Source organism: Mesoplodon mirus, assembly GCF_964341445.2.
Source record: "Mesoplodon mirus genome assembly, chromosome: 14".
In the NCBI taxonomy this organism is placed as follows: domain Eukaryota; kingdom Metazoa; phylum Chordata; class Mammalia; order Artiodactyla; family Ziphiidae; genus Mesoplodon; species Mesoplodon mirus.
Window position 1 is genome coordinate 46,383,546 of NC_138990.1, and position 25,088 is coordinate 46,408,633.

General features: G+C 39.1%; 1 protein-coding gene across 6 annotated transcripts in view; it reads right to left on the bottom strand.

The window, feature by feature from the left end:
* The window catches only part of RBKS (ribokinase), an 80,398-nt gene that overhangs the window by 50,686 nt on the left and 4,624 nt on the right, over window positions 1-25,088 (bottom strand). For 5 of the 6 annotated variants that reach the window (XM_082643288.1, XM_082643285.1, XM_082643287.1 and 2 more), the window contains exons 2-3: window positions 6,597-6,729; window positions 324-387 (exon numbers count right to left, since the gene is read on the bottom strand). In XM_082643288.1, coding sequence (XP_082499414.1) covers window positions 324-387; window positions 6,597-6,608 — 76 coding nt within the window. In that variant the 5' untranslated portion in view covers window positions 6,609-6,729. Of the gene's footprint in view, window positions 1-323; window positions 388-6,596; window positions 6,730-11,772; window positions 12,646-25,088 lie in introns of those variants that run through there. The other variant, XM_082643289.1, reaches the window with a different exon arrangement.

Below are 25,088 nucleotides of genomic sequence, written 5' to 3' on the forward strand. Positions count from 1 at the left end.
CAGGGGAGGATCTAATAATTCTACTGTATTTTCAACTTGTAACCAGATTCCAGAAGAAAGTTATAAAAACTAACTTTAAGAAAGATGGGGGCTTCCCTGGTGGCGCAGTGGTTGAGAGTCCGCCTGCCGATGCAGGGGACGCGGGTTTGTGCCCCGGTCCGGGAGGATCCCACATGCCGCGGAGTGGCTGGGCCCCTCAGCCACGGCTGCTGAGCCTGCGCGTCCGGAGCCTGTGCTCCGCAATGGGAGAGGCCACAACAGTGAGAGGCCCACGTACCGCAAAAAAAAAAAAAAAAAAAAAAAAAAGAAAGATGAAATTTTACCTGTAGAAATATCATTCTGTTTCAAGTTTTCTATATAATCATTGCCAAAGGAATCTTTGCCAACCTGTACCAAAGAAATGATGAACATTAGATTTTTTACATTTAGTAAAATGCTACAATGTAGTTTTTAGAATACTTAGCATTTTAAAAGGGCATATCTGCATGGTACTTTGTAAACATTAACTAATTAATCTTCTTAATGTAAGATGCTGTACTTGATTTCAGCCCAAAGAATTGTTGTATATTAATGTTCCATTTGTATCCTGCCTAAAACGTGAAACATTTAATGATTGTCACAAGTTCTGTAGCTTCACTCTCATTTTGATCTTTTCATATGGAAATTGCCATTGAGACAGAGCTGTCCACCATCAACAATCCTCAATATTTATGAAGAATCTCAGCTGTTCATACTTCAGTATAAATGAAGGCATCTTTGTAATGACCTGCCTGGTGTTTTAGAATCTTATCTTCTCCACTGACCCTGACATGGGGCAAAGGGGAGGGAGTTTAAAAAGTCCTAGCTAACTTGGGTAAGTTGGTGTAATGGAATTCTGTAGTTTTGCATCCTAGCATCCATTCTGGTAATGATACTTCGATTTTTCCTTTGGACTCTTCCATTCACAGACAACATGATTAGGGTTGCACATTTTTTACAATCAATGAATCTATACTGACACATCATTATCACACAAACTCCATACTTACATCTGGGTCCATTCTGGGATGGTACATTCTTTGGGTTTTGACAAACGTATAGACATGTATCCACCATTATAGTCTCATACAGAATAGTTTCACTGCCCTAAAAATCCTCTATGCTCTGCCTATTCATCCCTCCCTCCTCTTAGCCCCTGGAAACTACTGATCTTTTCACTGTCTCCATAGTTTTTCTTTTCCAGAATGCCATATAATTGGAATCACACACCATGTAGCCTTTTCAGAATGGCTTCTTTCACTTAGTAATATGCATCTAAGGTTCCGCCGTGTCTTTTCGTGGCCTGATTACTCCTTTCTTTTTAGTGCTGAATGATATTCCATGGCATGGATGTACCGTTTATTTCCCCATTCACCCACTGAAGGACATCTTGGTTGCTTCCAAGTTTTGGCAATTGTGAATTAAGCTGCTATAAACATCCATGTGCAGGTTTTTGTGTGGATCTCCTCCTATTTTTACTTTTAACCAGCTTGTCACCATTTAAATATCAGGAGACTCCACAAAAACAAACACGTTTCTGGGAAGTCCTGAAAATTTAGAGGTCCTGGTAAACACCAGGCCTACATTCTTGCAAGACAACAGAGCTGAACCTATCTCATTAGTGAGCACATGCTCTCTAGTTCCCCATAGCCCCCACCTGGCCTACTGCCATGTATCTTACCTGTTTGGCCCCATAGGCTTTTAGGCGTGCCACACCTGAACTATACTTCTATTTTTCTGTCTGCAGATGAGCACTTGCTCAGTGGATAACGTCTCTATCTAGGTGTCAGCACTTCTGGTGTATTCTGCTCCTCTTTAGACGTAACAACAGAAAGAAACCTAGAGGTTTACTTGATCAAGAACCTCAATGAGTGGTGATAACATTTCCTGGTAAGCTTTTAGCCTGTCTAGGCTAAGGGTCAGAAAATTTTTTCTGTCAAGGGCCAGATAGGTAGTAATGATTTAGACATTGCAGGCCGGATGGTCTCTCCTGCACCTATTCATCTCTGCTATTGTAGTGTGAAAACAGCCAAAGACAATCTGTAAACAAATGGGTATGGCTGTGTTCCAATAAAACTTTACTTACAGAAGTACATGGTGACCAAGACTTGCCCCATGGGACGTAGTTTGCTGACCACTGATTTAAATGTCACCTCTGATGCCTTCTTCCTTAAGGAACACTTTTCCCTGTGCTCCTTTTCTGGTGGAAATGCTGATTAGGCAATAATCTCAAATACTATGTAAGTTGTTATTAGTAGACTCTACCTCTATCTCTTTCTATCTCTACAGTGAAGTACAGAGGGGTTGCTGTGGGGAGAGCCCCCGGGTAGAAGGAGGTCATCGACTAAAGGTTTCCTTTATGGAAGGCTGGCCATTTTCTACCAGGTAAGAGCCAAGGCATCCTGTTTCTTAGGTCAAAGACTCATACTAGAAAACAAAATCTTTGTTATCTCATCTTTAAAAAAAAAATTTATTTACATTATTTAACTCTCTCCCATGGGTAATCAAAAGTGTTGTATAGTTGGGAAAATATCATTATAAGAATGCTGTAGGAATTAAGAAAGGCCATCCCTAGGCATGTGGAGCCTGATACAAATTAGAGCAAAGGAACTTCTCTACCCTTCCCTATCAGTTTTATACAGGCGAAATCTGTTTAAGGTGAATACCAAGGGCAGGCTTGATAAATGGTGCTGATATTACAAATATTAGGAAGTGCCAGGGTTTGGAAGAATTGTTGGAGGGGAGGAAGAAACCAAAACATGGAGTTTTGCCCTCAAGAAACTGATAATATTGGGGGGAAAATAAGACATGGAGACACAACTATAACACCAGGTGGAACATCATGTGCATCAGAGGCCTAATTAGGAAGGGGTTTCATGCTCAGGGTGTGAAAGCTTTTGCAGGCTTGCTGCAGCTGTATTTTAGAGGCTGCAGTAGCTGCCTGTCTTCTTCCTGCCCAGAGAATTACCTGATTGGCTACATCCCTCAGTGATTGTTATGGTTCCAGATTTATTCTAATAGTGATTTCCTGGCAAATCTGTTGGCTGGCCTTCTAAGTTCTACATGAGAAGTGGAATAAAATCCTTTGTTTTTGCCTTCTTTGGTATTCTCTTGTCAAAAATAAATGGAAAAATAGCAACACTGTTGGGGATTAGAAGAAGTCGACTGTAGCTCCATTAACTTCACATAGAGGTTGTAGTGATGCATTACAAAGTAAAAGTAGTGAAAAAAGCCTAAGAATAGGAAGACAATATTTTCATTTGTGTCATGGAAGTCAGAAGCCCCTTCACATTAGCTGTGTGATCTGGGGCAAGACACTTTAACCGTCTATTTTGGTTTTCTACTTGCAATTTGTTATCTTTAAGAAACCTGCTATAAGGCAGTTTGGCTAATTTGCTAAACAAAAATATACTTCATAATTGAATTGAAGGAGACCGTCTTCAGTTTCCTTATCTGGGAAGACCCAGCCAGTTTGCTGCGAGGGTAAAATAAAATAATATGCATGACAGGACATTTAAAACTTTAAAGGATAAGTAATATGACTTGGTGTCATCATCATCGTCGTCATCATCATGGCTGTACTGCTGCTGCTATGGCTGCTTCTCCTGGGGTAGGGGCAGGGCTACTGCTGCTTGGAGTCAATCTTATAAACTACTTTCCTGCCCATCTAGTTCTCCCAGACACTTCTGATTCTCCCTGTTGCCGCCTGTCTTCAACAGAAAAGCAACTGATCGTGGAAGCAAGCAGGTGGGTGCATTATTTTAAATATGAGACTGTATTACTATTATTATTTTAGTAAAAACATGACAGCTCCATTAATGGTTTGGTGCAAATAATGCTGTTTAATATAACCACGTAGCTTGGGAATTCCCTGGTGGTACACTGGTTAGGACTCCACGCTTTCACTGCTGAGGGTGTGGGTTCGATCCCCGGTTGGGGAACTAAGATCCCACAAGCTGCCTGGTGTGGCAAAAAAAAAAAAAAAAAAAAAAAAATATATATATATATATATATATATGCATACACACACATATATATGTATATATATATAACCATGTATCTTATTCCTTTCATAAGAACAATATAGCCAACTGGGAGCATATCTATGCCCAGGGTTACAGTATTTATTGTATTGAAACGGGGACAAAAAGCAATGGAAATCTGAGTCCTATTTAAAAAGTCCTTTACGAAGTGAGAGAGTAGCACTGACATATATACGCTCCCAAATGTAAAATAGATAGCTAGTGGGAAGCTGCTGAATAGCACAGGGAGGTCAGCTCGGTGCTTTGTGACCACCTAGTGGGGTGGGATAGGGAGGGTGGGGCTCCCTATGATCCTCGGACTGTGGCCTTGGCCCGGGACTCAGTTGAGTACCGACTACACAACTCTTAACTACTTGAAGTGTTTCATTACACGTGTCACTGTATGCATCTCGATGGATTCTTGCTTAATAGCCCTCATCACAATGTTCTGACAAATATTTCCCCTTAGCTCAGTATCAGATGTTGTGCCTGTGCCAGTGCTCCTCCATCAGAGCTTGAATCTGAGCTTGTTGCAGGGCAGTAGTAAGTTAAGGTTGCTAAGAAAATCTTCTACCTGTTTTTCTTTTGCTCCATCTGTTCATTTTTATCTTGAGTAATTTCATGATTTTGGTTTTCTACTTGCAATTTGTTATCTTTAAGAAACCTGCTATAAGGCAGTTTGGCTAATTTGCTAAACAAAAATATACTTCATAATTGAATGAAATATTATGATTAATGGATAACAATAACTCTTATTATAAAAGATATTTTTCTTTTTAAGAAGTCTAAGAATACGATACAATCTGTTTAAACTTAAATAAATCCATGTCTAAAGGTCCCAGGGTATCTAAGCAAAGTAACCTTGTATAGGTTTTAGCTGAAGCCATGTTTCCATGTCCCTTCTGTACAGACACCCAGGCTAAATTCCACTGTGGGGCTAAACAACAGACGACTAAATCAGTCACAGTAGATATAAAAAACTTTCAAAATTGTACAGGTGCTCACATAACCATCATACACAGACCAGAATAAAACAAATAGCACCTCTGTTTAATCAGCCTCCTTACTCGAACATTTCCCAAAATGCAAAATAGAAATATTTGAATTGTGAAACTGAACTTGGGAAATGAATCACGAAACCATAGGAGTGGATGTGAGAGGAACAGAAGGCATGAGGTCTCAGTAGTTGTGGTGCGTGGGCTCAGTAGTTGCGGCTCGTGGGCTCTACGGTGTGTGGGCTCAGCAGTTGTGGTGCACGGGCTTTGTTGCTCCACGGCATGTGGGATCTTCCCAGACCAGGGACGGAACCTGTGTCCCCTGTGGATTCTTAACCACTGCACCACCAGGGAAGTCCCCCAGATTCCTTTTTGATCCAATATACAGCATTAGAAGAGAACAGCTTAGAGATGAGTAAATCATCAGTTATTAGACCAAGTTTCCAAGAGCTGTGTTGCTGGAGTGAAACCTGCTAAAAACAGGATGATTTATGCTGTTGTTTAGAAGCTAGACCACAGAAACCCACTGGAGTAGGCTAATTCCCCCCTCACTTCTTACACTCCAGTTATAAACTCATTAAATTCAGGGAATGCAGCATTAAGTTATTTGAGGACTGCTACTTCCCAGAGGATTCAGTGAGGTAGAAACTAATATGAAGGACAAGGAAGATTACTCTCTCCTATTTAAATCTTTAAAAACAACGAACCTGGGCTTCCCTGGTGGCACAGTGGTTAAGGATCTGCCTGCCAATGCAGGGAACACGGGTTCGATCCCTAGTCTGGGAAGATCCCACATGCCGCGGAGCAACTAAGCCCGTGCACCACAACTACTGAGCCTGCGCTCTAGAGCCCGCGAGCCACAACTACTGCAGCCCGCGTGCCTAGAGCCTGTGCACCGCAACGAAGAGTAGCCCCCGCTCACTGCAACTAGAGAAAGCCTGCGTGCAGCGATGAAGACCCAATACAGCCAAAAATAAATAAAAATAAAAATAAATAAATTAAAAAAACCACAAACCTCTCAAAGACTCATACAGATACTTAAACATGCATGTACATGTACTTGTTTATAGCAGCACTGTTCACAATAGCCAAGAGGTGGGAACAGCCCATCAGCACATAAATGGATAAACAAATTGTGGTATATACGATAGAATATTATTCAGCCACAAAAGGAATAAAGTACTAATACATGCTATAAGGTAGATGAACCTTGAAAACATTATGCTAAGTGAAAGAAGCCAGACACAAAATGTCACATATCATATAATTCCATTTATAGGAAATATCCAGAATAGATAAATCCATAGAGACAGAAGGCAGATTGGTGGTTGCCAGGGGCTGAGGGGAGGGGGGAATGGGGAGAAACTGCTTAATGGGCAAGGAGTTTTTACTTTGGAATGATGGAAATGTTCTGGAACTAGATAGAAATGGTGGTTGTACAACACTGTGAATGTACTAAATGCCACTGAATTGTTCACTTTAAAATAGTTTAAAAAAATGAGCTCATGTCTTAAACCGGGTTCTTGCCTCTAGAACCCTCTCCACCATACTTTACACTTACCTTGCACACCATGGATGTCTTTGCTCCAAGCCTAGCAGCTTGGACACACTGGTTGGCACCTTTCCCTCCAAATCCAATAAAAAACTTATGACCATGGATGGTTTCACCAGGTTTTGGCAGACGAGAAGTAAGGCTATCATAATTTTAAAAGAGAAGGAGAAAAAAAAAAAGCACATTGGAAACTGCAATCAATTTAAGCTCTTCAGAAGACAGAGGGAAGTTTACTGATGGAGCTCTAGTCCTAGCAGCCAGAACTGCAAGCAGAAGCAGGAAAGATTACCTTTTCCTTGAAGATAACATTCAGTAGTTTGCATCACTGTCAAGAACACATCTGCCTGACAAAACTCTTCTCTCCCCCACTGCCCCATAGCCATACTGCTGTAGCTCTACTTCAGATGACGGCTCTTAGAGTCTGTACTGCATCAGGGTTGTTCATGGGTGCCTCTGTTTTCCAGCTTGGGGAACTCTTGGAGGGAAGTAACTTCATATTCCCCCTTCTCAATGCCCAGCACAGAACTTTATTCACAGTGGGACTTAATAAATGGGACCAAGTTATTGTGCATTTCTGTACAGGTTTATCTGGTCATTTACAAGAAGCAGGAAGTGTGCCAGGATTCTGGTAGTCTTGTTCAGGACCTAAGGAGAAGAGGGAAGTTGCAATTTCGGGCACTAAAGAATCTTACTTGTTTCCTTGGGGGTGGGGTGGGAGTGGGGTATTTAGACGGCAGGACTAGGTTTTAGTCCTAGTCCATCCTGTATACCACCCATTTCATGCACTGACTCAAAAAGAGCATATATATATATATATATAAAAGCATTCTAAAGATCTAAGTTTAGTTTAAAATTTTTACTATGGAAAATTCCAAACATATAAAACTAGAGGAAATGCTATATTGACTTCCCCTATCCCCATGTACCTATCACCCAGATTCAACTATTGTCAACTCATAGCCAATCCTGTTTCAGTCTATACCTTCACTGACTTCTCCAAGTGCTAAGGATTTTTACTGACATTACTGTCTAATGAAGGTAATATTAAACGAGGCAAAAAGCGTAAAAGACTTGCTCCAGGATATGATTTTCATAACACTGAAGGTGGAAGATGCGAGGAAACAAAATCTTTGAAGAACAGATGACTTTAAATGGAAAAGGAGTTCTGGGTATAGGGGCAAGTGGAGACGATCGACTCAAGTGGCATGAGGACTGGTTGGCCACAAAGAGGGCCAAGGGCCAGATGGAGCCAATGGAGAGATGGCAGGTGTGCCCCAAAGGTTAATTAGCTTTAGACAGGAAAGAAAGACCAAGAGAGAAGTTCACAATAACTCAACTGAGAACCTACTCTGTTTTAGCAGATTAGAAATTTACATTCATTTCCCACCTAGGCTGTGATCTAACTGAAAACAGCCTGTCTGCAATGGAATGACATATGACTGATGCCAAGAACACACGATCATGTCAATAAAAATGAAGTTTGACCTATGAACCTCCTTTATGTATTTCTAAAAGTCTCAATAAATTGGGCCAAAACTACTCCATTCCCTAGCAGTGCCCTGTCAAATATGGTTATTTGAGATTCAAAAGAGACTCATCAATAATTTGAAAACATCCCACTCTACTCCTCCCCTTTTCAATTCTATTTTTATCTTGGATTCTAAATGCATTTATAGTACTGATGGAAAAAATATACATCTACAAGGTTCACTTCTGAAAAAGGTACTCAATCAAGAGAAAAATGGTTTTAATGTAATGTTATTATCCTGTCATTTAATTTAGCAATGACAAGTGATGATGAGATTTTGATTTGCATCAGAAATCTTAAACATTTTAGGATTCTGTTATGAACAGGCAATGATGAGTAATCTGTGTGATTGAGTAACTATATGAATTCTTGGCTTATTGATGCTGCCGCGAACAACATTCATAGCAACCTTAAAAAGAAAAAATATCCAATGTGGCTAAAAACAGGCCAAAATAATTAGTAAGACTGTCACTAAAGAAACTTATGACTTCCACGATATTTATACTTAGATCTGGGTCATAACTCACTGGTTTGAATTAAGTGTATTTTTTATTATCAACTGTGGGAAACCATGAAAAATATATCACCAGATTATTACTGGGATGTACGTGTGTGTGGGGGAGGAGTGAAATCAGGGGTACTGCGTGTATGTGGGAGCAGATGGCTGGGATTTAAACTCATTTCTAAACGACTTTATTAACACAAGCACTGCACTAATTTAGCCATCACTGAAATTCCTCACTCCTTTGGAACGCTACTATTTTCTTTTCCTTCTACATCTTCGTCCTATTCTTATTTCCTTCCTCCCTCAGTTGTCGCCTTGCCCTGCATGAGGATAGGGACCAATGTCTGCACCATCTTATCCCCATTTGCTGACTGAATGAACCTCTGTAAGAGTCTCCTGTTATCTCTGAAGGGTAGCAGAATATGCTGCTCCAAAATATGACTGGAGAAGGACGTGCTACTGCAAAATATGCTGCTTTGGTATACTGATTATCTTGACTGTAGGCACGTGAAAAACAGCAAATGCAGGGAGAGGCTTTCTCTGAACTCCCCTTATCTGCCTATGGACAGATCCTCCCAAAGGAACTCAACTGCCATAAATCCCTTTCCTGGGAGTTTCATCAACCAGAGAGGATTGACTCTTGTCACAGGAGAGACTAGAAGTCAATATCATGCCTAGACAGACATTGTCACAGACTGTCACAACTCCCATCTATTCTTCTAAGGGACCATTCATCTGTCCTAAAAATCATTCACTCTCCTCTAAGAGACCTACCACTCCCCTCCCCCTTCCCTATTAAGATGTTATTTAATCCCGAATTCTAAGTCACCTTGGGGATTCATTTTTTCCCTGGGTATCTCCCATGTATACCTGAGGCATACATTAATAAATTTGTTTGTTTTTCTCTTATTACTTTTTTTTTTCTTTTTTTTTTTTTTGCGGTACGCGGGCCTCTCACTGTTGTGGCCTCTCCCGTTGCAGAGCACAGGCTCTGGACGCACAGGCTCAGTGGCCATGGCTCACGGGCCCAGCCGCTCCGCGGCATGTGGGATCTTCCCGGACCAGGGCACAAACCTGCGTCCCCTGCATCGGCAGGCGGACTCTCAACCACTGCGCCACCAGGGAAACCCTGTTTTTCTCTTATTAATCTGCTTTTCATTACAGGGGTCTCAGCCAAGAACTTAGAAAGGTAGAGGGAAGATTATTTTTCCACCCCTACATCTCTTTTCCATGTCTCCCCTGTATGGCATCCATTCTTTCCTCTGAATTGAAGATGTGGAGGTGTTGACGAATGAGGAAGGAGAGGCTGGAATGACTGTTCAATTGTCTGGCAATAAAAATTCCATGTTTACAAGACCTTGCCCACTGCATTCCCAATACTGGCAGCATTCCTTTCTATAAGCAAGAACTGTAACTAGAACTCATACTATCATTCCTTCATTCACACATAAATTCAACAAATGTTAAATCAGTGTTTTCCAGTGAACCTCCTAAGGGCAAAATAAGCTTGCTGACAATGAGATAAAACCTAACCGTGATGCTAATAACACATGAGTGAAAAAAACAAGTCACAGAATAAGATTAGTATGATCTGATTCATGTTTCTTAAAAGGAAAAAGATACATGTTCTCATATGATATATAAATGCATAGGAAATGAAATGTTAATGACAGATACCCATGAGAAAGATGGGAGGGGGGGCAAAAGTGCACGGATGTACAGTAAGTCCCCTACTTACGAACGAGTTCCGTTCCGAGAACGCATTCGTAAGTCCAATTTGTTTGTTAAGTCCAACAAAGTTAGCTTAGGTACCCAACTAACACAATTGGCTATATAGTACTGTACTGTAATAATAGGTTTACAATACTTTTCATACAAATAATACATAAAAAACAAGCTAACACAAAAAAGAAAACATTTTAATCTTACAGTACAGTACCTTGAAAAGTATGGTAGTACAGTACAACAGCTGGCATACAGGGGCTGGCATTGAGTGACCAGGTAAGAAGAGTTACTGACTGGAGGAGGGAGAGGAGGTAGGAGATGGTAGGGTCATCAGCAATAGGAGATGGAGGGTAAGCTGCAATTTCACTCATGCCTGACGTTGATGGAATGCACGTTCGCATCTTGGGAAGTTCACAACTTGAAGTTTCATATGTAGGGGACCTACTATATTCAAAAAGAATATCTTTGTGTTTTATGGGGAGCCACTTGTTACTACTTCAGATTCATCTGGCCTCGCCGCATCTTTTTCTAGCCGCCAGTTGCCTCCGGCTGGCTTCTTGCAGGTGCAGCCTAATAGAGCCTTGCCCAGGGCCATCCTCTCCCCACTCTAGGATTTCTGTTTCTGTTCCTGGCTCTTCTGCAGGACAGAGCAACCTGTTAAACGCATCAAGTATCTTGGTATAAGCTCTTCTGCTTCCCGGCTTCACTTTCCCTGGCCCTCGCTCTTGCTCCCTGGATTACAGTCCAGCACAGAGGATGTGCACTCAAGCCTTTGTCTTATTGCCCTGCTTTCTGTTGAAAGATAGTTTATTGCTGATTTATTATTTTTTTTAAAGTGAATGAATTAAAGAGTGGAAAGTGAACTGGAGAGCAACTGGAACATTAGTTACAAACGGGCAGAAGCATTTCTGAATTATAGATCCTAATTTACTTTGAATTAGGCTTTTCTATCTTTTTTTCTTTATTAAAATCATGAAATTAAGGTCAGGTTGAGGAAAGGACCTGCACAAAGCCACCATCCGCTGTATGAAAGCATCACCATAATTCTTCCCAATTCAAACATGAGCTCTTAGTAGGGTGTCAAAGACAGACCAATTAAGTGCTCAAAGGAAAAAAAAAAAAAGGGAAGCAGTACTGGTAGAAATATACTGTTGCTACCATTTAAAATTTTTAAATAGTGTAAATTTCTGAATGGAGAAAACCAGTCATAAGAAATATATTTGAATTTAAAACAAATTCATAACTTTAAAATGTCATATTTATTTAAAAAACATTTTTTTTAAATGTCATGATATTTTAAAGTTGGACAGAAGGAAGCACCGATAAATGTTCAGGTGGCCTCCCAGTCTTCTGGGCCATGAGAGGTCATGCAGTTACAGTTTGGTTGTATGAGGAAGGAGGCCTGAGCCACTTACAGACTGCATTACCTTTGACAGCTTTTCCCTCTTTGAACCAGCTTCTTCTCTTGCAAAACAGGTTTAATAATACTTGTCAACTCCTTAAATGCCCGGGTTTTGTACTCTGCGTTATTTCACTGACAGGTGTTACCAGAACAACTTATCAATTGCTTTTAACTTCTTGACAATGATGTGCCTGTTACAGATTCTCAGAGATGATTCACATCAAAGGAAGGAATGACCTGGTGAAACAGGGATAAGAAGCGTTTTGACCAAAGAGGTTACACTGATAGTGGCTCCAGCCAAAAGTCAAGGAATATGCTGCTTTTTGGCTTTTGAATTCCATCCTTTCCTCTTCTGGCTGTAAGCTTCTGACACTGTACACCCCTGTTAACAGGGGACTGTACCATTAGTTATCACCCAGTTAACATTCATTATGCTCATTTATTATTCCTACTGCCTGTATTTTTCAACCATGTCTATTCTTCCCAGCATTTGTGTATGTCACATTTACAAGCATGGGGTAATTCCCAAACCAAGCTAGTGATACCTATTTCTACCTCTGTAAAAAGAACTTAGCCTTGCAGCTAAAACTTCATTTTGTGGTGCCTAGCCCTAAATTTGCATATATACACATATGATTTATTTAAGGGAATGAAACATGAATTATGCTTTAGATGGTTCTTAACTGATTTTGATTTCTAACTCATATCTTTGCCTAGCTAACAAGCCTGTGGCTAAAAAGTCATTTTGTCTGAAGATGCAGCTACTCTTGAATTTATAGAATAGATAAACAATACTCTAGTCAGAAGTGGCCAGCCTTTCAGAGTGTCATATACTTGACCCTTATTTATTTAAATTTTGCTTATGTGTGAGAAAGTGTGCTAGGCATTGGGAGAGCCAGTAAAGCCAAGCATGTTATGGTTTTCTCCCACATTATGGTCTTACATGGCTTTTCATTCACATCTCTGTTCAAATGTTACCTCCTTGGAGAGGCCTCCCCAGACCACCTTACAGGTGAGATACCCCCTTCCTCATTGAATTTTTGTAAAATATTCATACATTCATTCTGACAAATAACACTAAGATCTTGGATCAGATCCAGCCTTTTAATTACTCTTAATTGTGTTAGTTCTCCATGTCCCAATCCCCTGCGGGGTGACATGATGAGAGAAACCTTTAAATCATGAATTTTGGGAGTTGATGTAGGACAGTTGACACAACTGCTGCTCCTCCTCCCCTCTAGGGTGGGGTGGGGCAGAGAGAGAGAGGGAGGGAGGGAGGGGGGAGAAGAATATGACTTACTGACTTTTGCTCTGTAATGTAAACAAATCCACTTAGGGGAAAGGAGGGGGAGGTCTTTAGGTTTACAATCCCTAGACTGTAAATAAATGTATCCAAGGAAAAAGTCTCTAAATCTCTCCAAAGGTCTCTGACTTGTACAGTTTGCTTGCTGTTCAAACATTCTTTAATCCAAGTGCCAACAGTCTTTCTCAGAGAGTCATGATCATGCACAAACGTGAAAACATTCGTGGAGCATCGCATCCCAACAATTTTCTTCATAGCAATATCATTGCCCAACGTTACAACACTCACTTATTTCTTTCCTCTTGCTCTAGTTTCTTTTGGATTAATTGTATTCCATTTCTTCTTCACTATTGATGTGTTATTAACTCCACCTCTTTTTTTCTATTTCTTATAAGTGACTGATCTAGGGTTTACAATAAGCACTGTAGTTTAGTTTATTTCCAAATATTACTAAACCACTTTACTTATAAATGAAATCTACTTTATGGTAGTATTCTTCCATTACCCCTTCCTAACCTTTGTGTTATTATTGGCATACATTTTACTTCTACATAATATAAACCATACAACACTGTATTATTATTTTTATTTAAATTGTCAATTGCCTTTTAAAGAAATTAAGAAGTGAAGAAAAGAACGCTTTGCATTTATCCATAGATTTACCATTTCTGGGACTTTTCATGCCTTTGAGTGGATCTGAGTTTCCATCTAGTACTATTTTGGTTTCACCTAAAGAACTTCCTTCAATATTTATTGTAGTGCAAGTTTCTAGTAATGAATTCTCTTGGCTATTGTTTTCTTGTCTTTATTTCCCCATCATATTTGAAGGATATAGAATTTTATGTTGACGGTTTATTTTTCCAGTACTTTAAAGATTTCATATTTTCTGGCTTGCATTGTTTCTAATAAGAAGTCTGCAGCCAATCTTTTTTCCCCTTATGTAATGTGTATTTTTCCCTCTGGTTGCTTTTAAGAGTTTCTGTTTATAATTGGTTTGCAGGAATTTGATTACAGTGTGCTTTGCTATGGTTTACATTATGTTTATCCTACTTGGGGTTCATTGAAATTCTTAGATCTATGTGTTTATATTTTTCATCACATTTGAAAAAAATTCAGCCATTGTTTCTTCAAATAGTTTTTGTGCCTCTCCCACTCTTCTTTCTTCTTAGATTCCATTTACACACGATAGACTGCTTGTCTCATATCACAGAGGCTCTCTGCATTTTGCTCAGTCATTTTTTCCCTCTACGCTTCAATTCAGATAATCTCTATTCACTGTCTTCAAGTACAGTGATCCTTTCTTCTCTAATGTCTACTCTGCTGATAAGCCCATCAAATGAATTTTTCATTTCAAATACTGCACCTTTCATTTCTTAAATCTCTATTTGGTTCTTTTATACGTCTTCCACTTATCTCCTCATTATGTTCAAGTTCTTCTTTAAATCACTGAGCATATTTACAAGGGCTCTTCTAAAATCCCTTTCTGTGAATTCCATCATCCCTGTCATTTCTGTGTTGGTTTTGACATTTTTTTTCTTGGTTATGGATAACATTTTCTTGATTCTTTGCATGTCTAGTGACTTTTGATTTAATGCGGAACATTGCAAATGTTACACTGGGTGTCTTAATTCTATTGTATTTTTCCAAAGGGTTGAACTTTTTCAGGCAGTTAATTTGTGGATCTGTTTGATCCTTTGAGGAATGTTTTTGAGGGTTGTTACAGTGAGTTTAGAGTACCTTTACCTTAGGGCAAGTTTACCCCTTCTAACTAAATTGTGATCCTTCTTGAATCTCCACTGAATGCTCCAGGGGTTCAACAATGTCTCTGGCTGGACAGAACTCAACACCTCCCATTCCTGTACAATTTCTGGGACATGTTCAGCTTAGAGCTCTCCAGTCGTTGCCCAGCTTTGTGGAGTTTCTATGTATGTCCATTTAGCATTTAGCAACAGAGTCAAGGGGACTCCTTTGCAGATTTCTGGACCTTCCCCTGATTAGCTCCTTCTCTTCCAGTATATGTTCTCATAAATCCTAGCCACCGTAGTCTTCCTAAGTTATGAACTCAGTTTTCTCAACTCACTGATGCTGCCATGCTTCCCTTGAGTTCCTCTTCTCTGTGTGATGGTCAGTAATGTGCCTCCAGGACTTAACTTGTTTGCTTCCTTTCTCTTCTGGATAACACTCCTGTTGTCCAATATCAGAAACAGTTGCTTCATATGTTTTGTCCCATTTTCTAGTTGTTTATGGTGGGAAGGTAAGTCTTACACTAGTTATTCTAATATGGTCAGAAGTAAATATTTTTGAATGAATGTTCTACCTTAAAAGACACTTAGTTGGGATGACAGAATCCCACATACGTAATAAATCATACAGGGACTTCCTTGGTGGCGCAGTGGTTAAGACTCCGTGCTCCCAATGAAGGGGGCCCGGGTTCTATCCCTGGTCAGGGAACTAGATCCCACATGCGAGCTGCAACTAAGGTGCCCACCTGCCGCAACTAAGGAGCCTGGCTGCTGCAACTAAGACCCAGCACAACCAAAAAAAAAAAAAAAAAAAAAAAAGCAAAAAAGCATATGGCTCTGCATTAAAAAAAAAAATCATACAATGAGAGAGCAGGGCAAAAGTGCTATGTATGGCTGTAGCCCAAGTAGAATGGTTGTTAAACAAATGTGGTCAGAATAACAGGGACAAAACAGGCTCACATCCTTCTTCAGTCTTCCAATGTGGGATAGAGGACTGAGTACAGAAGGTACCAGAGGCATACAGGTCAAAGTATGAAAAATATATCTAAAAACTAAAACACCGTCTAATGTCAACTAATCTTTTTGAATAATTATATATATATATATAATATATATACCTCCTTATATATATTATATATATATATATACACCTCCTTACTCCCAGCTGAGAAAAGTCCTGGAGAAAGAATAAAAGCTTGGATAGGGAGGTGCTGAATGAGCTAATTTTGGAATTACAAGGTGCAAGAGGAGAGGGCAGGAGAAATACATATATGTATGTGTATGGGGGATCAGCAAGTGGGGATTGGACAACTATAGGATGGCATAAAGGTATGTGGGACAATCAGGATGCAGAAAAAAAGGAGCAGAAAGAATTGTTGAGACATTTATCAAAGTTCCTGATGAAAGATGTTTTAATTCATTGAAGAAGACAAGCAAAGTATGATAGTGTCAAATAACTATAAACCAATATTTTATTTTCTATTTTGCCAATTAATTATAGTAAATTTTAAATTTCAAAATGACTCCTGTCACCACATTGTAATTATCTCTAGGCTAGTTCTTCCTGCCATCTGCTGGTGTAGGTAAAAGAAATATAAATGGAATTAATTTTACTGTAAGCAAAATATGATTAGAAGGCTAAATCAGCACACAAAAATAACGTATTCTGGAATCAGTTATTAAAAACGTTAATTTACCTACTATGTTTGGTTTTTAGTGTTCATGCTTCTTTCACATTCCCATCATCACGAAAAATCAAGAACTGATTATATTGTATTTGAGCTTCACAATACATTTGTAAGATGGGTCAGGATAGGCATTATCATCATTTCTGTCTTAGGAAGGAAGTGAGAACTCAAAAAGGTAATGGCTTATCAAAATGTACATAGCTGTTAGGTAGATGAGCCTAAATCTTAATTCTGGACTTAGGATTCCACTGCCATGGTCTTTAAATCATTCTATGCTACTTTCTTTGACAATCAACTTTCTCTCAATTTTTTTAAATGAAAACTTTAAAAATCTACTCTCTTAGCAATATTGTCTTATTAACTATAGTCATGCTGTTGTACATTACATCCCTGTGACCTATTTATTTTATAACTTGGAGTTTGTTCCTTTTGAGCCCCTACCCGTTTCACTCACCCCCACCCCACCTCTGGCAACCACCCATCTGTTCTTTGTATCTATGAGCTTAGTTTTTAAATTAATTTTTTTTTAAGATCCCACATATAAGTGATCTCAAATGGTATTTGTCTGACTTATTCCACTTAGCATAATGCCCTCCAGGTCTATCTATATTGTTGCAAATTTTTCTTTTTTTCTTATGGCTGAATAATATCCCATTGTGTATATACATACATCACATTTTCTTTATCCATTCATGCATCAGTGGACCCTTAGATTGTTAGTTCTATTTTTAAGTTTTTGAGGAACCTCCATTCTATTTTTCATAGTGGCTGTACCAATTTACATTCCCACCAACAGTACACAATGGTTCCCTTTTCTGTAATACTTATTTCTTGTCTTTTTGATAATAGCCACTCTAAACAGGTGTGAGATGATAATACATTGTGGTTTTGATTTGCATTTCTCTGATGATTAGTGATGTTGAGCATCTCTTCATGTACCTCTTGGGCATCTATATGTCTTCTTAGGAAAAATGTCTGTTCAGAACTTCTGCCCATTTCTTAATTGGATTTGTTTTTTTTTTTTTTTGCTCTTGAGTTGCAGGAGTTCTTTATATATTTTAGATATTTTTCTCAATTTTGACTATAATATTGGACATTCAGTAGATATAACAGAAATATTTGTTTAACATTTTATGAGCATAAAAATAGCAAATTCTGTATTTATTGAAAAAGACTTATAGTTCATTGCATCCCTCTACTTCTTTTGACTGTGACACTAAGTGATGTTAAAGGGGAGAGTGGTGGCCTCCACTACACTGTCATAATAGTTACGTGTTCATTCTTAAAATCTTATTTGTATTTCAAATCTCTTTGCATAACCTATTCCCTATGATTGGAAATTTCTTTCCCCTTCTTCTTTTTGGAGCTAATCTGTATGCGTCCTTTAAAATTCAACTCAGATATTACTTCCTCTAGGACTCCAAATGTAACCGTGTGGGTTAGTTGCCCTGCCTCTACTCCCTAGCAATCTATGCATGTTTGTCTCATAGCCTGTATCACATTCGCTTCTGTATCACTATGGCCTAAGACTGTGCCTATACACATCAAGTGTCCAATAAACAGTTGTTAAAATATACATACATTAATAGTGCCAGATACCATTTCCTGAGTGCTTATCATAAGACAAATACTGCACTAAACACCTATGACCACTAAAGCACTTAATCCTTACAATAACCCCAAGACAAGGTTATTATTTTCATCTCCATTTCACAGATAAGAAGAATGAGAATTAGATTAAAAAACTTACCCAAGCTCACCCAGTAAAAGATGGCAGAGCCAGGATTCAAACCAAGGCTGGGCTGACTACAAAACCCATTATAAGATATTCCGTACAAATGTACTTAATGTCCCTTGGAATTATTTATATTTCATGTTTTTATAATTTCTCATGTAATTTCTGGTAGCTGTACTTTTGAAGAATATTGGAGTTTTGCAAGCTGAACCAAGATGGTAAGGTGGAAAGACCAAATAGTGTTCCTTTCCTTAGAGTTCAGGAGGCATTAAGTTGATGGATCAAAGAAGACATAATAATGGTATTTAGAAAGTAATGAAAACTAAATTATAACAACAACAACAGAAAGTACAAGTATACCTCAGAGATATTGCTGGTTCAGTTCCAGACCAGCACAATAAAGCGAATATCGCAATAAAGTGAGTCACATGAATTTTTTGGTTTCCCAGTGTATGTAAGTTATGTTTATACTATACTGTAGTCTATGAATGTGCAATAGCATTACATCAAAAAGAACAATGTACCTGCCTTATTTAAAAAATACTTTATTGCTAAAAAATGCTAACCATCATCTGAGCCTTCAGCAAGTCATAATCATTTAGCTGGTGGAGTGTCTTGTCTCAATGTTGACAGCTGCTGACTGATCAGGGTAAGGTGTCTGTGGCAATTTCTTAAAATAGGACAGTGAAGTTTGCCACATCAATTGACTCTTCCTTTCATGAATGGTTTCTCTATGTAGTGTGCGATGCTGTTTGATAGCATTTTACCCACAGTAGAACATCTTTCAAAATTTGAGTCAATCCTTTCAAACCCTGCTGCTGCTTTAACTAAGTTTATGTAATGCTCTAAATCCTTTGTTGTCCTTTCCACAATCTTCACAGCACATTCACCAGGAGTAGATTCCATCTCAAGAAACCACTTTCTTTGCTCATCCCTAAGAAGCAGCCCCTCATCTGTTCACGTTTTGTCATGAGACTACGGCACTTCAGTCACCCCTTCAGGCTCCATTTCTAGCTCTCTTGCTATTTCTACCACATCTGCAGGTAATTCCTCTACCGAAGTCTTGAACCCCTCAGAGTCATCCATGAGGGTTGGAATCAACGTCTTCCAAGCTCCTGTTAATGTTAATATTTTGACCTCTTCCCATGAATCACAAATGTTCTTAATAGCATCTAGCACGGTGAATCCTTTCCAGAAGGTTTTCAATTAACTTTGCCCAAATCCATCGGAGGAATCACTCTGTGGCACGTTTAGCCTTATGGAATGTATTTCTAAAATAATAAGATGTGAAAGTTGAAATTACTCCTTGATTCATGGGCCACAGAATGGATGTTGTGTTAGCAGGCATGTAAACAACATTAATCTCATTGTACATCTCCACTAGAGCTCTTGGGTGACCAGGTACATTGTCAATGAACAGTAATATTTTGAAAGGATGTTTTCTTTTTTTTTCTGAGCAGGTCTCAACAATGAGCTTAAAATATTCAGTAAACCATGTTGTAAACAGAAGTGCTGTCATCCAGGTTTTGTTGTTCCATTTACAGAGCACAGGCAGAACAGATTTAGCCTAATCCTTAAGGGCCCTAGGATTTTCAGAATGGTAAATGAGCACTGGCTTCAACTTTAAGTTGCCAGCTGCATTAGCCCCTAACAAGAGTCAGCCTGTCCTTTGAAGCTTTGAAGCCAGGCATTGACTTCTCTCGAGCTATGCAAGTCCTAGATAGTATCTTCTAATATGAGGCTGTTTTGTCTGCATTTGATAACCTTTTGTTTAGTGGAGCCACCTTCATTAATGATTTTAGCTAGACCTTCTGGATAACTTGCTGCAGCTTCTACATAAGCACTTGCTACTTCACCTTGCACTCTGATGTTATGGAGACGGCTTCTTTCCTTAAACCTCATGAACCAACCTCTGCTAGCTTCAAACATTGCTTCTGCAGCTTCCTCACCTCTCTCAGCCTTCACAAATTTGAAAAGAGTTAGGGCCTTGCTCTGGATTAGGCTTTGGTTTAAGGGAATATTGTAACTGGTTTGATCTTCCATCCAGACCACTAAAACTTTCTCCATATCAGCAATAAGACTGTTTTCTTTTTTACCATTCATGTGTTCACTGGAGTGAACTTTTAATTTCCTTCAAGAACTTTTCCTTTGCATTCACAGCTTGGGTAACTGACGCAAGAGGACCAGCTTTCCACCTGTCTCTGCTTTCGACATGCCTTCCTCACTAAGCCTAATCATTTCTAGCTTTTGATTTAAACTGAGAGATGTGTGACTCTTTCATTCACTTGAATGCTCGGAGGCCACTGTAGGGTTATTAATTGGCCTAATGTCAATATCGTTGTGTCTCAGGAAATAGGGAGGCCCGAGGAGAGGGAGAGAGATGGGGGAACGGCCAGTCAGTGGAGCAATCAGAACACACAAAACATTAAGTTTGAAGTCTTATATGCGTGCCATTCATGGTGCCCCCAAACAATTACAACAGTAACATCAAAGATCACTGATCACAGATCACCATAACAAATACAATAATAATGAAAAAGTTTGAAATATTGCAAGAATTACCAAAATGTGACACAGAGACATGAAGTGAGCAAGTGCTGTTGAAAAAGTGGCGCCGATAGACTTTCTCAATGCAGGGTTGACACAAACCTTCCATTTGTGAAAAACGTATCTGTGAAGCGCAATAAAGTGAGGTACACCTGTACCAAAGAACTGCTTATAATTTTTATCAAGACAGCCTAAAAGACTTGGGAGTTGAGTTTCTTTAAGATTTTTGGCAGAGTACAGTTGACCCTCGAACAACTGTCTTGAACTGTGTGTATAGCCAGATTTTTTTCACTAAATACGTACTATAGTGCTACAAGACCCATGGTGGGTTGAATCCACGGATGTGGAACCGTGGATATGAAGGGTGACTGTAAAGTTCTTCGTGAATTTTTGACGGTGTGGGGGTTGGCACCCCCCAACCCCTGCATTATTCAAGGGTCAACTATATTTGTTTGAAAACAGGTAACTGAAAATTTAGATTTGTTATTTCTCACTTGGAAATGAAGACTTCTAATTTAGAAAAAAAAATCAATATTATTGCTACCATAGTCTATGGATTATAACATTTTAAACCAGTGGTAAAAATCCAGATGTAAAATATAATATGTAAAAGGCACTTAAGAACTGTTGCACAAGTTAGTTTCTGCAATATTATGGAAGAACTGCATTAGAAAACATTTTTGACCACAGAGGAAAAGCCAGTATCTAATATGTGATATATCTGGGAAACAAACTAAGAACAAAACAAAACACCTCCAAACAAAAAAACCCAAACTCCAAACAAAACCCCCAAGTTTCATTTAGAAAACAAGTCAACCATATACATACAAAGATAATTTATATCTGCCTTCTGCAGATATACAAGAAATGCCCCAAGTCAAGCTAGTATTATAAAAATTGTGAAGAAATTAAAGAAAGATAGATGGAGATTATTTAAAATGTTCATATGAAAATTTTAAGACCACAATCAGTTGTCATAAGAACTTTACACAATTCCAAGAAATCTTCATGATTTTTGTTGTATGTTCCTTAAAGATCATACAACAAAAGGGTAATGCATCGCTATGTGGATACTACTAACAAGTGATTAAACTTATGTCCAATGAGGCAAATTTTGACTTAGTATAACTATGGAAGAAATATACTGGAATCATCTCAGACCCGTTTCGGGATAACCAGTCCACTATCAGCACACATTTATTGCATTACTATATTCCAGGCTTTGTTCTGAGGTTCTGAGGACATCCAGACCCTGTCCTCACTGAGCTTACAGTCAAGTGTTAACACTGTATGCTCACTGTCAAAATGGAGGAAGATCCAGCCACTTAACTAGGAGGTAACTATCCTGAGCAGAACTCACGTAATTCAAGAACTGATATCCATTGGACAGTGTCATGTGATACAATGTGTCAGGAGTTAACACTTGGTATTATCACAGCTGACAGACTGTATAACCAGGTATGGTGCCACTTAAAAATTGACGTGCTCATCTGTGCCAAGTATGCCTTCCTGGGGTCAGGAATAACCCTATCCCCATTCTCTCAAAGGGTAATTTCTCCAAATTACTACAGCATTTTGCCACATTCACACTACTTCATAGCTCCTGCTTTTACTGATAAATTGCTTGTTCCCCACCCTGGTGGCACATTAAAATCTATGGGAGGGGGCTTCCCTGGTGGCGCAGTGGTTGAGAGTCTGCCTGCTGATGCCGATGAGGTCTTTCATGGACACCTTCCATCTGATGATCAGTGTGCAGACCCAGGGGTTGCTGTCCCTGGCACACCCTGGCATACCCACATCCATGACTTTGCTCCACGTGTTCTACCCAACTGGCCAGAATGATTCCTCTTCTTCTTCTTTTTTTTTTTTTTCCTGGATTAGCACCTGCTTATTTTTCAAGACTTGGCTCAGGAGCCATCTTATCCAGGAACTTTCCCCTGTTCTCCCACAGAACCTGCAGGTACTTAGCACACCATACTACCATGATCTATCTTTGTGTCTGCCTTCTTTGGATTATAAATTCCTCAAGAGCAGTGACCACGTTATACTAATTGCAGGATCCCTCACACTTAGCACGCTCTCAGTATTTCAGTATTACGTACAAGTAATCAAAATACTGGGGCGACGTTCATCACAAAGCCCACTTCACCTTGCTCTCCCTAGAATGCAGGTACTAGGGTAGGAAGAGCTGGCCAAGTAATGGATTGCAAAAGGGACTGCTTAGTAATACCAAACAATAGGTGCTCTTTCTTTGTCATACGTAATTTACCTTTTAACACATATTTTTTTTGAAGGGACCAAAATTAGTTAATTTCCCATGAATGACTTCATTTGAATTTAGGGAATTCAGTTGACAGAAACATGCTTAATGAAACATTAATTTAAAGATTGATTGGTAACTGATAAGCAACTTTGAAGACCAATTTAAGGAGCAGAAAGAATACTGAAGGATGATATTATATTCCTCTACTACTGGGAATGCATGATACTTCTTGGACCAACATTCCTCTGGCTTTTACTTTCCTGAAAAAGTGACTGCCAAAGAGATTTTTCTGTTCTAAATTTGACAAGTCAAGAAGCTTCTGGTGGAAGGCAGGTTAGAGGGTACCGTAATATGTCAAACACGTAACCTTTTCTAGGTACAGTATAAAATTTTGGCCTTTTTTTATTTTTTAAGTAATCTAGGTCCAACATTTCATCCACTTTGGATCGAAAAGCTTCTAAATTCACTTATGCCACCTTGCAATTAAAATCTTTTGAGAATTAAGCAATCATTTCCTGACTTGCCAAGGATTAAATTTAGATGCTTGGTTGAACATGAGCCTTACCTCTCCAGCCATCACTTTTAATTGGAGCATGTAAAAGGATAACACAGGGTTTTAGTTGACATCATAGTCTACTGCCATGGAAATGTAAACATGGGTTTGTATTAAGCTTGTCTCAAAGCAAGTTTTAGGGGTACAGAGAGATGGGAGACAAGAGATAAATTATGTAAAATGGATCCTCTCAATGTTGGAGTGCCCTCGGAGCACAGACCTCAGTGATCTCATCCTGTCTCATGGCTTTAAGTACCATCTATACACTGATGACTCTCAAATTCATATCTCCAGCTAGATCTCTCATCTGAACTCCAAACTCGTATATCTAACTGTCTTCTTGACCCCTTCAGCTGGATGTCTAACAGGCATCTCAAATCTCACATGTCCAGCCTGAGCTCCTGATACTGCCCTCTCCCTATGCAACTTGCTCTGTCACAATCTTCTACATCTCAGCACACATCAATTTCCCCTTCCACTTGCAGAGGGCATAGAACTTGAGGTAATCCTTGACCTATGTCGTACTCCTCAGCAAATCCTGTCAGCTCTACCCTCAAAATATAATCAGAAGATGCCCACTTGTCCCCACTTGCACTGTTTTCAAGCTACCATCATTTCTTGCCTGGATTATTGTAATTAACTCTGACCTGGTCTCCCTGTTTCTGCTCTTGTGGGTCATATTATGTCACTTGTCTGCTCAAACCCTCCACTGGCCTTTCATTTCATCCAGGGTAGGACCCAATGTCCTTTAACCATCAATTGCCCTCCCCTCTCCCTTATTTTCTTCTTCAGCTACACTGGACTCCTTGTAGTTCACAGATAATAAGAGGTCTGCTCCTGCCTCAGGGCCTTTGCATATGCTCTTCTTCTGGTTCTCTGTATGGCTTGTTTCCTTTCTTCCTTTAGGTCTTTACTCAAGTCACCTTCTCAGTGAGGCTTTCTGTGGCCAATGATCTAAAATTACTACTTTCATCCCCCTTTCATGCTTTATTCTCCTCCTCAGCATTTATCTAATAGAGTATGTATTTTACTTATTTTTAACTGATACTGTCTGTCTCTTCCACTAGAATGTAAGCTCCATGAGGCAAGGATTTTTTGCTGGGTTTTTCATTGCTGTATCCTCCGCACCTTGGTAAGTCCAGAGGCACATGGTATAAAATCAATAAATATTTGCTGAATGAATAATTTTAAAAATGGGTGACACATGTCATAAGAAATAAAGATTAGTGAAAGCATGATTAACCAAGGTCTATGAGCCTAACATCTAAAAAGTTTCATCTGATGTTGGGTTCTCATGGGAATCTGTCTTTGGAGGAAATTTGACTTAATTTTCCACAAGAACAGACTTGATTTCTCTTACCTTTGCAATGTGGAACTTCAGAGATGATTGTTCAAGGAGGAAGAGAATAATGATAAATACAGGTGGGTATTAAATAATGTTCATTGTCATGTTGGATGAGCTAATAATTTTTAAAAATTATTAGTATATAGAGTTTACTATTCATAGTGG